This window comes from Nematolebias whitei, chromosome 7, assembly GCF_014905685.2.
Source record: "Nematolebias whitei isolate Nwh7 chromosome 7, NemWhi1, whole genome shotgun sequence".
In the NCBI taxonomy this organism is placed as follows: Eukaryota; Metazoa; Chordata; class Actinopteri; order Cyprinodontiformes; family Rivulidae; genus Nematolebias; species Nematolebias whitei.
In genome coordinates, this window is record NC_056504.1 from 38,283,241 (window position 1) to 38,298,524 (window position 15,284).

At 39.5% G+C, this 15,284-nt stretch overlaps 1 protein-coding gene across 1 annotated transcript in view; it reads left to right on the plus strand.

Moving 5' to 3' along the window:
• The first annotated feature begins 2,355 nt into the window (after positions 1 to 2,355).
• The window catches only part of nav1b (neuron navigator 1b), a 59,362-nt gene continuing 46,433 nt past the window's right edge, over positions 2,356 to 15,284 (plus strand). The window contains exons 1-3 of the mRNA XM_037678841.1: positions 2,356 to 3,140; positions 3,316 to 3,404; positions 12,368 to 13,105. Coding sequence (XP_037534769.1) covers positions 2,356 to 3,140; positions 3,316 to 3,404; positions 12,368 to 13,105 — 1,612 coding nt within the window. The remainder of the gene's footprint in view (positions 3,141 to 3,315; positions 3,405 to 12,367; positions 13,106 to 15,284) is intronic.

Here is a 15,284-nt window from a genome sequence, read left to right on the forward strand (position 1 = left end):
ATATATATTATAAATTTTTATATATATATTATAAATTTATATATATATATATATGTATATATATATATATATTATTTTTATTATTATTTTTTATTATTATTATTATTTTATTTTATAATTATTTTTTTTCTCTCAGTTGAATCAAATGGATTTGTGGGTGGAAATAATAAAAAAAGCATGTGCACATATGTATGCCATAAAATTTGAGAAACCCCAAAGAGTTTTTAAGCTTTTGTACGTTTTTAGTTTTAGTTCTGTGTACTGAAGCAAAATCTCTTGAACAGTCATTACTTTGTATCAAACTTTTTCTTTTTACAAGCTTGAAAATAAACAATAATAAAAAATTAATAACTACAAACTAACAGAGCATCTAAAATTAATGAATGTGTTAAATGCACAAGTATGTGTTCATGTTCTGCTTGTGGGACACAGTTTATATAAGCAAGAGTCTGTAGATGTCCATCTTTGCTGTTCACTGCTCGGGAGATAACGAGCTTTCATTTAAGATTTATACTCACCATATCCAGTAAAACAGCTGCACATTCCATAGTGTCTGCTTCACAGAGACAGAGTTTCTAACCACATGACCAAATGAAAGAATGGAAGCATGAGAGGGAGAATGGGGTGGAGGATGGTTTGAATGAAAAGACCTTTATAACCAGTATCAGTTACATCGTCAAAGAAGCCTTGAGGTCTGAAACCCAGACTAGTCACCAGTTCATACTTCTAACCAGAGCACTGAGTCTGATGTTCTTTTGACCCTCGGTTGAACTTTTAAGCAGTATAGTGACAAAAGAGATTAAGTTAAATAATTAAGAATAAAAAATAAAGCAATGTAAAAAGAAAGCATTTTTAGAAACAATTAATGTAAAGTGTATTGTGTTCGAAATTGTATCGTTTATCTGAAAACAACCAAATGAGAAGTAATCAAACAATTACGTACTTCTTAAAAGACAGCATATGTTTTAACAGCTTTGCTCAATGTCTTGGTTCTATTTCCACCATCTCCGGTGTGTAACCTGCTGTGGAGGCTGGTGGCAGACTGACACCACTTGGCACATGCAGCAGGAGGGGGGACTGCTCCTTTCAGGCCATGCCAACACTGGCAGCACGTCTCCACCACAGAGATAATGATGGGGGTTTCATCAGGGCCACAACCCCACCCTTTCCATCTAATCATGACATCATTTAATTCCATAGCCTACATATATTTGGATCTCCAAAAAATACCTCAAAGTTGAAACCAGAATGGGGCCAACAACTAGTACAAATTTCAAGTCCTGACCCCTACACAAAAATAAAGGGAGCATTGCCCTTAGGAAAAACAAAAGTACCGATATACAGTATATTCAGGTGTTAACTGTTGTTGATGCACTTAATTTTTCAAGCCTCACAATTTGAGTGAACAGACTCTGGTTCCAAAAATGCAAATGTCAGATCCTATAAAGCTGTTCTGCAATTTCCAGCAACGAGGAAAGACAGGACATTTGGTTAAGTTCAATGCATATACCAAAGTTCATGCTCAATAATCCAGGTATAAAATCCAACAATGTTCATTCAGGTCATCTGGACATTTTTATTTTGTTTTTGTTGCTGAGACGTTTCAACCTTCATCCAACAGACTTCCTCAATCTGAGAAGCCACCAAACAAAACTGATTCCCACAATCAGCATAGTGGAAAAAAACTGTTTGCTGGTGCTAAGATGGCCTCTGGGGCCTGCCCTCTCCCTCATCAACTCCTCTGAGACAGTCATACCAAAGTGGTTCAAAACACCAAAGTTCATGCTCAGTAATCCAGGTATAAAATCCAACAATGTTCAGTCAGATGTTCTGGATGGTTTCTTTTTTTTTTTTTTTTTTTGATACAGATAACTAAAATAAATCTCTGTTAAAACAGTAATCGTCAACTAAAACTACAGAACACCAACTGATGTGGTCTCTAACAGGATGTTCTCTATATGTTTAAGAAGCACAAGAAAATGTTAATCATAAACAAAAGGTATGGTCTAATTTGGAAGATTCTAACCTGCTTCAAAGCACCACATGGTTGTGTTTTTATGTATGTACAGGCAACTGATAACATTTTCCTCAACTTGTAATTGTCTTTTTGATTGCAGTATTGCTTGTATTGAATTGTCTCCTGGAAAACAACCAGTTCAAGACTTTTTCTCTTGCTTTTCCTCTAATCACATGGTATTGATTATGTTTGTTACACCAGGAGTTAAAGGAACTAATAGAACTCTGCACGTTTGAGATCATGCTTGTCAACGATGTTATATCTTTTGGGATGTAACAATGCACTTTTTGATTCTCTGTATTGTGTTTTAGATCTCAAACCACTGAGTGTCACCAACCATGAGCAGTGCAGCCAACATCAAAGTCATATCTCAGAGCCGGAGTGATACAGGTGTCAGTACAAGTTTGTCTTTACCTCAAAGCATGATGCCTCTCCCAAAGATGGATCCCAAACAACAGTATGGTGGCCTCCCCAATCCTGCGGTGCAGTTTCAGCATGCTGCTAAACGACAGCCTGCATCATCTTCATCATCTGCTTCCTCGGGCCCTGCAGACCTGCTGAGAGGTAGGGCTTTAAAAAACCAGCTGCTGCAGCAAAAGATGAGCATGTATTCAAACAGAGGCCCAGCAGCTACAGAGAGAAGAGACGGGACATGTTCAGCATACAGCAGCCCTCAGATACCAAAGAGGGATTTCTCACGATCTAAAGACACGTTGGACCTTTGCAATAGCACAGCAACTCAGAAAGCTTTAAAAGACCTGCAGTTTAGAAGAAACACAAACCAGAACTGGACCTTTGGGAAGTGTCGTCTCAGTAATGTGGACAATGCCCAAGAAGGAGACGCCTTACAGAAGCTTTCTGCTGATGTTCAGTCAGGCCACAGAGGAGGACGTCTTCTTTACACCAAAGGGCCAAATGGGAATGAGATGTCACGGCTGTCTTCAGCTGGACTGGAGCCTTTCCAAAAACAAGTGAGGAACATATCAAACCAGGATCGGACAACTTCCGAAAGAAAGATACTCAGTAGCAAATCGAAGGATCCGTATCGGACATTCAACATGAAACGCAGAGGAAGTGAGCCGGCAAAAATTACCATGGCTGCTGTTGCTCCATTCAGATTCAGGTGAGGGCAGTGTTTCACCTTTTTAAGATGGAAAGATAAGCAGGAAACTGTCTTTTTTTTAGGGCACAGGAGAAATAATTCAGACTCATAACAACTTTTTCCTTGGCTTTTAAGGTTTTTCATTCACATATTTCATGTATGTTTCTTTATATGCTAAATGTTTGATATTTTGCAGGTTTCAGGTCAACGAGGACTCAGATGCCACCTTTGATGATCTAAGTGACTGCTCCTCGGATTCAATGGAGGTCTGTTGTGATGATTTAGGTGAGTTTACATCTTCGGATTATTTCAATAAGATATCAGTGAGCTCACCCGAGACTGTAAATAATCATAATCAGCTTTATTGTCATTTTACTGGAGCACAATGAAATTACATTTCAGTTACACCCGTCCAAGAAAACTTAAAACAATAGACATGGGGGCGACGGAGGTGACTGAGGCCGCTGGCCTCGGGAGGCGCAGCTCTTTTTTACAGATAAGAAAGAAGAAACACGGGGGAAGAAGAGGTAAAAACCATCAAATCTCACATTGCATCCTACAGGACACATTGTGAGTTGCAAAAAAGACCCCAGCACACGAAAGAGCACATTTAAAGCTATAAATAGACATAACACATATGCATGTGGAGTGGATGGGGGTGGGAGTCCCAGCACGGCCGCCAGGTGAGCGACGCAGCCCTTTGGTGCCTTTGCATCTCCTAGGTTGCTGCACCAGGGGAGGCAATGAGGGAGACCAGCAAAGGCATGAGTTTGGGGGGAAGTCATAGCAGTCCAGAGACTCCTCCTAGCCATAGTCCTGATAAGAGGTGTTTGTTTATCAGCTGGCTCAGTTGAGCTCTGACACAGGTCCACGACCTTGGAGAGGGAAGCAGAGCATCTTGTTTTCATAACATCCAAGGATACATTGAGATAGTCAGCCTTCCAAGGCCAGAGTCAGATTCCAGATTCAGATTTCAACATTGTTTTGGGTCAGGCCGAGCTTGTTAATTTCCACCTCTGCCTTTACAGTCTCGCTAGTAGATCTCATGATGACTCCAAACAGCCAAACTGTAATTGCTTATACTGAAGTCAAGCTTAAAACTTCTCCAAGATCTATACCTTCCAAACGTCCGTGAACACTGCCTGAAAGTTCCACAGTCCTGATACTATCAGCCTGATCAGCTCTGATACAGGCCCACAGATAGTTTGCACAGAGTCTGAGTGTTGCCAAGCCCAACACACACATTCCAGGCAGCTTAAACAGCTGCTGACATTTTCAAATTAGTCAATAATCCAGATTTCCACCAACTCCAAAAAGTAAAATCCTGTTATCACAAATCCAGTTATGTTTCCATCAAGGTAAGAGGGGTCTCCTTCACCTTGTCTTCTTGTTGAGAAAGTTTGATCAATTGCTTTGAGAGACCAACTGACCAAATCCATAGTTTACAATTTGGAAGGTATGCAAAAAGAGGCTCTGAAAAATTGGTTCCTAACCTTGGGTTTTGGTCATTAAAAAGTATTTGTCCCAATTAAAAAACTTTTTTTTAATCTGTTTTTCTCATCTTAGCAATCATGTAATACTTAACCTTTTAAGCCCTGGCAATATATTATATGCATTTAAAAGAGAAGCAAACATTTCTTGGCTGAGCTGTTCTTAGTGCAAGATGCTATTTTGTGGATCAGGAGCTGAAAAGTTTATAAACCTTTGATATAGTACTACAAATAAAATATAACTTAAAAGGGTAATATTGGTAGATTATTATCCTGGATTTTAAATTAAAGATCTGTCAGACCATAAACTCTTAACTGCACCCTCTAGATGTTCAGACTTCGCCTCTTTCTTGCCACAAAACCCAAGAACTTAATAAATCCCTAACAACAAAAACAAACCTGTTTAACACACTTCATTGAGGTCAGGCACTTGGTTTTGCAGAACACTGGTTTTACGTCTGTGTTTTATTACATCCTGTAACACCCAAACTTTTATAAGGCCGACTTTTCAGCTCTGTGGATTTTCTCACCAAGTCTGAAGCCAAACCCGCAACGATTGCTGCACATTATATGTACCACCTGTTATGTGCATCAAGAATTTGAAATAATTTTTTATGTACTTGTGGGAATACAATCTTTGGGTAAAAAAAAAACTTGAACCACAATTCTTGTATTTGCTTTGAATCTGATTTGCTCACAAAATCAACTTCATGTCATGATTGTCGGTGCTATAAAAAAATCAATGACAGCTGATTATTGTGTTTGCCCTGGTGTCTGCTTCACATAGACAGCTTAGATGTTTTCTTACAAATGCAGTTTGAATTAGGCTTAGTCAACATTGCTTCCTAGTGCAAAAAAAAAAAAAATTCTGAATGAAGGCAATTCATCATTAATGGACACAATCATGACAATTCAATCAGTTAAGCCTAATTAGAGAGAGATTACATGACGGAAGCACTACTCTAAACAAGTTATATTGATTTGAAAGGTTTTAAAGAAGCTGCTCACTTTGTAATGAGTTATAGTTTTAACCACATAATTGAGTTTACATTGTTGTACGGTCATTGTAAAATGTGCTGCTGCACATGTTGAAAGATTTCTTCTATAAATGTAGTTTTTTCCACAGCTACACTTGAAGAGCAAACAACTTCAATAAATCTGGACAAATGAAAGCACTTTAATGTTTATCTTTTTTAGACAGACACTAAGATATTTAAAATCTGTTGAACTTGGAGTCAAACAGCTCAATGTTGATTAACGCTACACACAAAATACACCAAGGATGTGTTTGTAATTAGTTTTTCCACACATCATGTGCTCATAAGCTCAAATGTTCAACATTAAAATTGACTTTATGGCAGAAATATAAACAAACACAAACACGCCAGTTCACATGCTGCTGCTAAATGTAGAAGAACATCAAAAACAACATACATGATAGCAGATTGGTGCTCAGAATCAGAATGCTTGAAAAAATACACACTTTTTAATATTAAATTCTTGCCAGATCCAATCCTGTCTGGGGGTCTTTCTGGGTGGAGTTTGCATGTTCTCTCTGTGCATATGTGTGTTTTCTCTGGGTACTCCGCTTTCTTCCGTCGGACCAAAAACATGCATGTTAGGCTAATTGGTAACCCTAAATTGTCCCTAGTTGTGAGTGAGAGAGTGAATGGTTGTTTGTCTCATTTGTCGTCTCTGTGACGGACTGGAGACCTGTCCAGGGTGTCCCCCGCCTCTCGCACAGTGATTGCTGGATATGGACACCAGTAACCCCCACTACCCAAAAAGGAAGAAGCAAGTAAAGATAAAATCAGCATAAACCTTTGTTCCATTTTAGCTCCTTTTTTGGAAACACTTTTATTGACTCCATTCAGATTTCCATTAAATGCAGGCTGAAGAATGACTAGCACAAGGGGAAGTTTTCTTCTTCTTTTGTTGTTGTTGTTATTGGTGCTGTTTTGTTGTTTAGTTTGTTTGTTTTGGCTTTTTACCAGGTAGATCCCATTAAGATAATTTATTTTCATGTAAGACCAGGCCAAGATAGGTAGCAGTGGCATGATGATGATGATGATGATGTTCAGTGATTGTTTTAGAACCCACAAACAAGTCCTTCCACATCTCCACATAACCTGCTGAAACATTAGTGTCCTTAATTTTGTAGTTTATGCTCTTCTTTGCACATCATGTACACTCTTGTAAGGGCTGAAACATTTTGCAATTAAAAAACGTTGTGAGGAGACATTAAATTGAACTCTACAGTTTTACAGTGAATCATTCAGTACCAACCAACATTTCCAGTTCTTTTTTTTTTTTTTTTTTTTACAAGAAAATTGTGAAATAATTCCACTTGGTAATGATTTTTTTGTTGTTGTTTTGTTTTCAGTACAAGTGAATGAACTTATGCCTCTGAAGTAATTTGTTCAACAAACAAAAATATATTCTGAATAATTTTGTTGTGACTGACATGTGTGGTATAGTAACTGTCACTGGTGATCTCATGACTGGACATCCTGAAAGCCTCTAACAGACATCCTAATTACCATAATGACTGAGAGGTGAGAGCCTCCAGTCTCCTCTGGGAGAGACCAGACTGATGACTGAGTGGTCCTCCCAGAGGATGGACAGACCTAGACCAGAGAGACTGAGTGCTCTGATGGGAAGATCAGATTTCTGGACAGATAGGAGTGATTGAGTCTATTTCTGACCAGACAAATAGTTTTACTTGACTAACATGTGGTTTCAGCTACAAACTAACAGAGATAAGGGTTAGGATTTGTCCATATTGAACTTGGTTAAATCAAATATATTCAATATAACATCAAAACAAGTATTTGAAAAGTTTGCTCCAAATAAACAGGTTCCAAAATACAAACTTAACTCCTCAGTGTGTCAAGTCTGGAGACAAAGGATGCAAGGACGCGGTCCTATATGAGGTCAAGGTTTGTTTATTGTCATTCGAACAAAATTGTGTACACAAGGTCCCAGTTACATCCAACAAAAGTATAAATTGTAAAGAAAAACAGTAATAAGATCTAAGATATGAACTAAGAAATACACTAAACTAAGAAAATGTTTAACACAAATAGTACTAAAACAGTATGCTGAACAACAGCAGCACGAACATGAGTCTGTGTGAGTAGATGATTATGAATGAATACAGCAGCGTGAAATAAATCAGCAGCATGGATAGTCAGCAGCACATATCAACAATCAAGTGACATTACAGTGATTTTTTTTACAGTGATAATCCTGATAAGAGATTCATGAGTCGAACAGCTTCAGGGTAGAAGATGTTCCTCAGTCTAGTGGTTCTACACTTAATGCTCCTCAACCTCCTTCCTGAGGGGAGTGGGGCAAAACGTGTGTGTGCTGGGTGAGTGATGCAGGTGGCTCTCTTCCTACATCTAGAGGTGTAGATGTCTGCGATGGTGGGGAGGCTGACTCCAACAGACTTCTGTGCAGCCTTCACCACTCTCTGCAGAGCTTTTCTTTCTGCAGCTGTGCAGCCTCCATGCCACACGTTGATGCTGAAGCACAGGATGCTCTCCACTGCACACCTGTAGAAGGAGGTGAGGACTGAGTAACTGAGAGTGGCAAGTGAGGAGAAATAAGGATTTAATCATAAAAGCCTGACAGGGAAAACAAAGTGGATCAAGAGCAAAAAGAACGACAGATTGATGACAGGATGAGAACAGAGCGAAAAGGTGCAGGGAGATACGATGAATAAGTGGATGCTGCTGGGCTGATTGGTGAGTAATAAGCAGGACTGAATAAGAGAACGCAATCATGAATGATATAGGGAAAAAACTAAAATAAATAAATAAATTAAACAAATACAGGACAAAATGAGCTGAATCTATGATGACAGAGAATAAAAGAAAACAAATCAACAAGAAACACAAAAGCCAAGCATCAGGATGACACAAGTTCAAAACACATGATTTCCAATCAGCTTAATCACTCAACACTGGTTACGAAATGAACAAATTTATGGTTTTATCTCTCTTTCTCTCTGCAGATTGTAAAATATTACCAGAGACACTTAACAAATCTAAAGTTAATAGATTAAAAAATAATCATATTTTATTTTGAACCACATTTAAAGTTGCACCAAGAATAATAAAAATAACAATAGCATCACTTATTAAATCTACTGTAGGAATGCAATGCCACAGAAAAACAGGTGATACATTGGATTAGGCTTGCTTACTTAGTTATCAGTGCTAATCAATGTTTTTGTTTCAAAGGGGGCAGTAAGAAGGTCATCAGATACATTTAACCTCTTTAAATGGTGTCTCAGAAAACCTGCTCGTTTGTCCTTCAAAACTTTAGAAATAAATGTGCTGAAATATATAGAAAGAAGCCTGATGAATATAAGCAGCAAAATATTTGGCTCAAAGCCCCACAAAAAACAATGTTTTCAACTTACATGTTAATCCAAGTGAAAACATTTTTAAAATAAAGAACAAAAATAGGAGTGTGATGGTGTGGGGTTGGATGGGTGGGGAAAAAAGTGGGAAGAGGAAACAGTGAGATGAATATATGACAATAGCTAGTTGAGAAGACAAACAAGATGTGTGACAGAGAAAGAATATAAATGTACTTTAAAAAAAAAAATGAAACAAGAATTATTTAATAAGGGCAAAGTGGACGCTGTGGTTGACCAGAATCTAATTTATAAGAACAGAAAGTTAAAATTTTAAACATCTCATTACAGAGTTGCAACACGAACAAATGGAGTATAAAGAAGAGCTAACCATTAAACTAAAAGTTAGATTAATGCTGACATAATTCAGACAGAGACAAACTGTGAAAGGCAATATAAAATGAAATGTGAAGTAATGGGGGGCGGGGTGTTATAATATCTCAGTAATGAAATTTACATTAAACTGGTCAACTGAGCTACCAATATGGAACCTATAATTTATTTCAGTGTCAGTACGTTGAGAGTTTTGTTTTTTAAATGTATGTAAATGATAATAATGTTCAAGTTATTTTCATGCAATATTTCATCATCATTGAATCATAGTGTGTCAGATAAATACAGCGAGACTGGTTTGTCATGACTTTGGCTGTGTCTTTGGAGTTGCTGCCTTCCTACAGAATGAAACTGCAATTAATCATTATTTTTTGCCCAAGGTTTGCTCTGTTCTTGGACAAAAAGTAGTTATGATCGTGTTCTTGTGGTTTTCCCCTTCTGAGCACATGTGGAGGTCTCACAAATAACACTGAGCTCATTGAGTCATGGCAGCTGAGGAGCACAAACTGTGCTGACCGTGTGTGTGTGTGTGTGTGCGTGTGTGTGTGTGTGTGTGTGTGTGTGTGTGTGTCTGTCAGCAACTGGAGAACATGAATTAGTCCCAGATTTGAAAGAAATGAAAAATTCAACTCCACCCTCCTCTCTCCTGAGGCCTGACGTTGTGACTGAAAGTGAAATACGCTGAAAAAAATGCTTATCACTGCTTTGAACTTTACACTTTTAAATGCATTAAATAAAATTCTGACAGGAAATGAAAAAATAAAATAAAAAATGATTGTGGCACAGTATTAGGGCAGCTGGTTTGGGACCGGAAAGTGACAGGTCCGATCCCCAGCCATCCCCATATTCTGTGTTCTTGAGTTAGACACCAACTCCCTAACTGCTCCGTGGGTTCTTACACAGCTCCATTTGTGTGTACCTCATGTCTGATGAGTCAAATGCAGAGCATAAGTTTCGTCACTGTATGGGTATGCACAATGACGACAATAAACATTTCAATATATGGAAGTGGTACTGGAGAGCCTAAATCAACTGGACTTTAATCAGTGTTCATAATGTTCTTGTGTTCTTCATACTAGATTTTTAGCACTCATGAATGAGGCAATAAAATATGTTTGTTTACTTTGGATAAAACCAAACAAATAAAAATACTGATGTGGTGAAAGAGTTTAATGAAATACTCCAAGTTTCCTTGAGATTTTCCAAGTTGACACAAAGACCCTGCTCGGTTGACTTCATTCTTTGGAGATTGTGAAACTGTGTAAACCTACTGTTGAAATTATTTTGCTTAGACTAAAGTTGTGGTTTGAAAGATCAAAACTTTCATCAGCGGTACTTCATCTTATTTCTGTATGATGCAAGCTGCTTCTTTTGTAAGGTTTGCAAACTTTGGTTTACATTCACAACAACATTCTCATCCTCTGGAACAAATAAATTATTCCCTGCATCGAAGTAAGTAAAAGGTCTGCGTTGCTGATCACTCAGACAGCTGGAGAGCAAACTTGTGACGATGAACAAGGCTTGACTTTGTTTTCGCAAACTAACTGCCAGATAAAAATTTCTGGAGCCCAAGCCACCCTAGGTGCCTTGAGAACCAAATAAAGAGGGAAGTGGGGTGTGTTGAAAGCCACTGTGAGAGTTGGAGAGGTCCCCTTCCGGACGTTGAAGCTAAGATGTCACTGAAATGTGCAGGATTCGCCCCATGGAAAAAAGCAACTCCGTATTCAAAGTTAAGAGGTTTGAAGACGTGCAAAACCAATGTTGCACAAAACTGTGAACTATCACTTGTTAAAAAGAATAAATGCATCATTGTTAGCTGTATTTGTGCAGAGCAGCAGGGACAAATGTAGATGACATGCAAGCAGAACGACAGAGGCTTTCCAACTAGCTGCCCTGCATGCAGGAGCTGCAGCGCCTTCTGAATCCTCCTGAGAGGTGCTGGGCGGAATGTCTTAAACAAGCCAGCAGATAATTCATTCCCTAAACAATTTAACTGAATTTTCAATTTTCCATAGTGCTTTAGTTTGCATGTCAGTGTTTAAATGCATTTATCTCTGCCTAGAAGATATTTCCAGAGTGTGGTTTAGGGTGTGTTGCTTCCATTCCATTCTTGTTGCTCTCTCTGCCTGCTAATGTCCTCTGTTTGACAAGTGACTTTTTTAATACATAATCTTTTAGTGCCTATGTTGACATAAAAAACAGCTGGAAAACACAGCTGTTTTTTTTAAACAAGTGATTTATCCGGTTATATTCTGGAATAGATATCATATTGAAGCTCAGACGGGATCAAGAGATAATCTGGATGCTCTAGTTGATGCATTGTATGGACTTGTTGTCACAGTGATTATAAATTCTTGTATAGTGTGCAGTTATATATCTGAACGTGTATAGATTCACAACCATGCATCAGGAGTATTGAACAGTGAAGCCTGGAGGTGAAGAGGGGGAGGGGAAGAACAAAGGAATCACAGGAAATGGTGGGAAAGTGAGGGGTGTTAGAAGAAGATTGTGCCAGGGTTATAAAATGTACCTTCATCTCTCTTGCATTTCACATGTTCTGGTGAGACATGGCAAAGCATCTTTAATTTATCGGAAAAGGACGGAAGGAGGAGGAGGGAGAGAGGATGGGTAGGAAGGCGGAGGCGAAGAAGAGGCAGCAGGGGAGGAGGCAGTACTGTTGCGTCTGCCACCGCTGTCATTCTGCTGCTGCGCGGCTCAGCAGCAGGAGGGTGTGCAGAAGGGAGGAGAGTGGAAAAAACGGAGGAGAGGACAGGAGGGAAGGAGAGAAAGGGAGCGCCTGTGCAGCACTGCAACAGCAGCAGCAGCTGCAGCAGCCTGCCAGGAGGACAGAGGAGAAAAGGAGGCAGAGGGAAGAAACAGAAGGCGGCAGGACTGACTTGGAAGAAACATTTCTATGTCTGATTTCACACAAGAAGAAGGGTCTAAGTAAGAAAACCTTTCTCCATCATGATGCTTTCCTGAGATATGTTCTCATGCAGGAGACATGTTTGGAACTAGTGTGAAAGGCAGAGAAGGAGATCTGAAGATGGAAAGGACGGATAGCACTAAAGGGTACAGCCAAGCAGATGGCAAAGGAGTTGGTATGGCAGCCAAGAGGCCCAAGTCAGGAGTGCCCCAGAGCACACAGAGGAGTGAACTAAAGGTTTACCGGGCTGGTAGTTCTGAGGGCAGGATACCAGTGCCTTCAAGTCTTCGCAAACAAAGGTCGATGACAAACCTGGCTGTACTCACTGATGCTGAGAAGAAGCTGCATCTTTACGAGCCAAAGTGGTGTGATGACATGGCCAAGCCTGGAGCAGGGCAGAGCAAGGCGAGCAAGCCAAAGACCCCAGGAGGTGACAGCAGTGCCGGCGGTGGTGCTCCTCTTTCTCGAAACCTATCCAAGTCTGAACACTCACTGTTCCAGGGCAAACCCAAGCCCTTCAGCCCACTAGCTGCTCCCACTGCCCTAGGCAAGCAGAGTCGCATACCTCGTGGTCCTTTTGCTGAGGTGAAGCCTTTGAGCAAGGCACCTGAGGATGGGAAGTCAGATGATGAAATACTCTCAAGCAAAGCCAAGACCAACCCAAAGAAAGCTGGGGCTGGAGCTGGAGTAGAGTCCGCTTCCAAAGGCCAAGGAGAGGAAGGGGGAGATAAGCCCTTCTTAAAGGTGGATCCAGAGCTGGTGGTGACAGTGCTGGGTGACCTGGAGCAGCTTCTTTTCAGTCAGATATTAGGTGAGTACAACAGCGCAGTCATGAGCTTCTACGCTATGTTTGGTTGTTGTGGTATGAGCCAAAGCCACTGATTGCACAACAGCACACCCCCTTTAATACAGCTACCACATGGCACCTGCCTGCTGCTGCAGGGCTTCCTTTCTCTTTTGTACATCCTCCCTCATTTCCTTTTCTGGTTCTATTGTTTTACTGACAGCTACCTTATCTTAGCAGTTTAATATGAAACGGTGTGATTACTTCAACACCTAACCTTCCTTTGTTCTTTCGCTTCCTGCACGTAACGCTGATGTCTGATTGGTGACATTGAATCATGTGGAATATGCTTACTTGCCATTATAACGTACCAGGGTGATTGTATGAAACCCAGGGGGTTGTGGATTATTACCAGCAGATTGGTAGTTTTTTAACACTCCCATTTGCTTGAACATGTGCTTATGCACTCTGCTCCCTCCACAGCTATATGCATGCTTAAAAAAACAGATTTGGAAATGGCAACATATTCAGGTTCTTTCTAAGAGACACACGCTTCTTCCCAGCTCAGTTTATCAGATTTCTGACAGATGATTTGTACTACTACGGTGAAACTATCAGAGAAAATGGCCTTTTGTCTGGAGGTGCACATTTTGGATTTGGATGACTGTGTTTGTGTTGTGCTTTTCTCCATACATGCAGGCCTTTTTGTATTCAGTGGCAGATGGACAGCTTTGTTAAGAAACTGTATTACATAGAATGCAAGTTATTCTAAACCAAAGTGTGGAATTTTATTGGGGTTTTACCATGGACTGTTGTACTTAATTTAATGAGTGCAACATTAAGCCTCATGCCATCATGTAGTTTCTAATTTTTCAATACCTTCCTGTAATCAGGGCTGCATGTGTCCTTTTGCTTTTTAATAAACATGTCTGTGGTGAATCGATCTGTTTTCTATGCTTCGTTAGTGCAGGTGGAACATCATCGTTCATGTTTGTCACATGTAATCAAGTAAGACCTTTAAACAACACAGGACAGATGGCAGCATCCACACTTCTGTGTCGTTCGTGTGACTGCATGGCACATCAACCAAAATCAGTAGACCTTTCAGCTTTCTGCACCAAACCTTTAAATCATGTTTTAACCCATTTGCTTTAAATTTTGCAGGATAACATTTGTGGCTAAAACATTTTCTTAAGTGTTGTTTTAATGTCAAAATTGAGCATAATCAATTCAAAGCTATTAGTTAAAGTGTATATGGATGTTTTGCATTCTTATAAATTATTTATTGATGGTCATCCCAGACCATGGTTTGGACATGTCCAGAGGAGGGACCATGCAAATACTGATACCATACCATACCATTTTATTTATAGAGCACTTAAAACAGCTACAAGGACAACCAAAGTGCTGTATAGACAGAACAACAGACAACACATGAAGCAATATACAAAATGAGGTAAATCAAAAATATAGACATAAAAATGATGCAGATAATAAATATGACAACAAACCAGTGTGGAGCGTACAGGTTCAAAACACAGATCATCTGGTGTTGAAAGCTACTGAATAGTAGTGACTTTTTAAACGGGATTTGAAAATCGAAAGGGAGAGGGCCAGTCTGACAAGCAGAGGTAACTCGTTCCAAAGTCTTGGTCCTGCTACTTAGAAGGCCCAGTCACCTCTGCGCTTAAGACGAGTTCCTGGAACTGTGAGGAGCAATTGGTCCTTTCTATTGATAGAAGGATGTAAGAAATGCATCTGCCAGGAAAAAGACAAAAAGGAGATATATGGATGCAGTTAGAGGGGACATGGAGGTAGATGGAGTGAGGACAGCGTGAGATGGAGGAGGATGACTCGCTGTGTTGACCCCTGAAGAGGGAAAAGCCGGAAAAAAAAAGAAGAAGAAAAAGTAGATAGTCATCCCAGATGGGGCTTTGTCACAAGTAAAATGCATTTTGTTTATGAAATATAAACATTCAGAAAACAAAACAATTGTCCTAACAAAGATTTCACGACGATAGCCTCAATACTGTCTTAGACTAATCAGTGGAAAAAATAAAATATATCACCCTTGGGTACATTTTAAGTTTGATTACAGCATTTTCCATAGAATCATTTTAATAACCTATAAATTGTCATATTTCTTGCAGTCTATATGATTTCTGACTAATGCTTACATGAATAATTGGAAAAGTCAAACTACTAC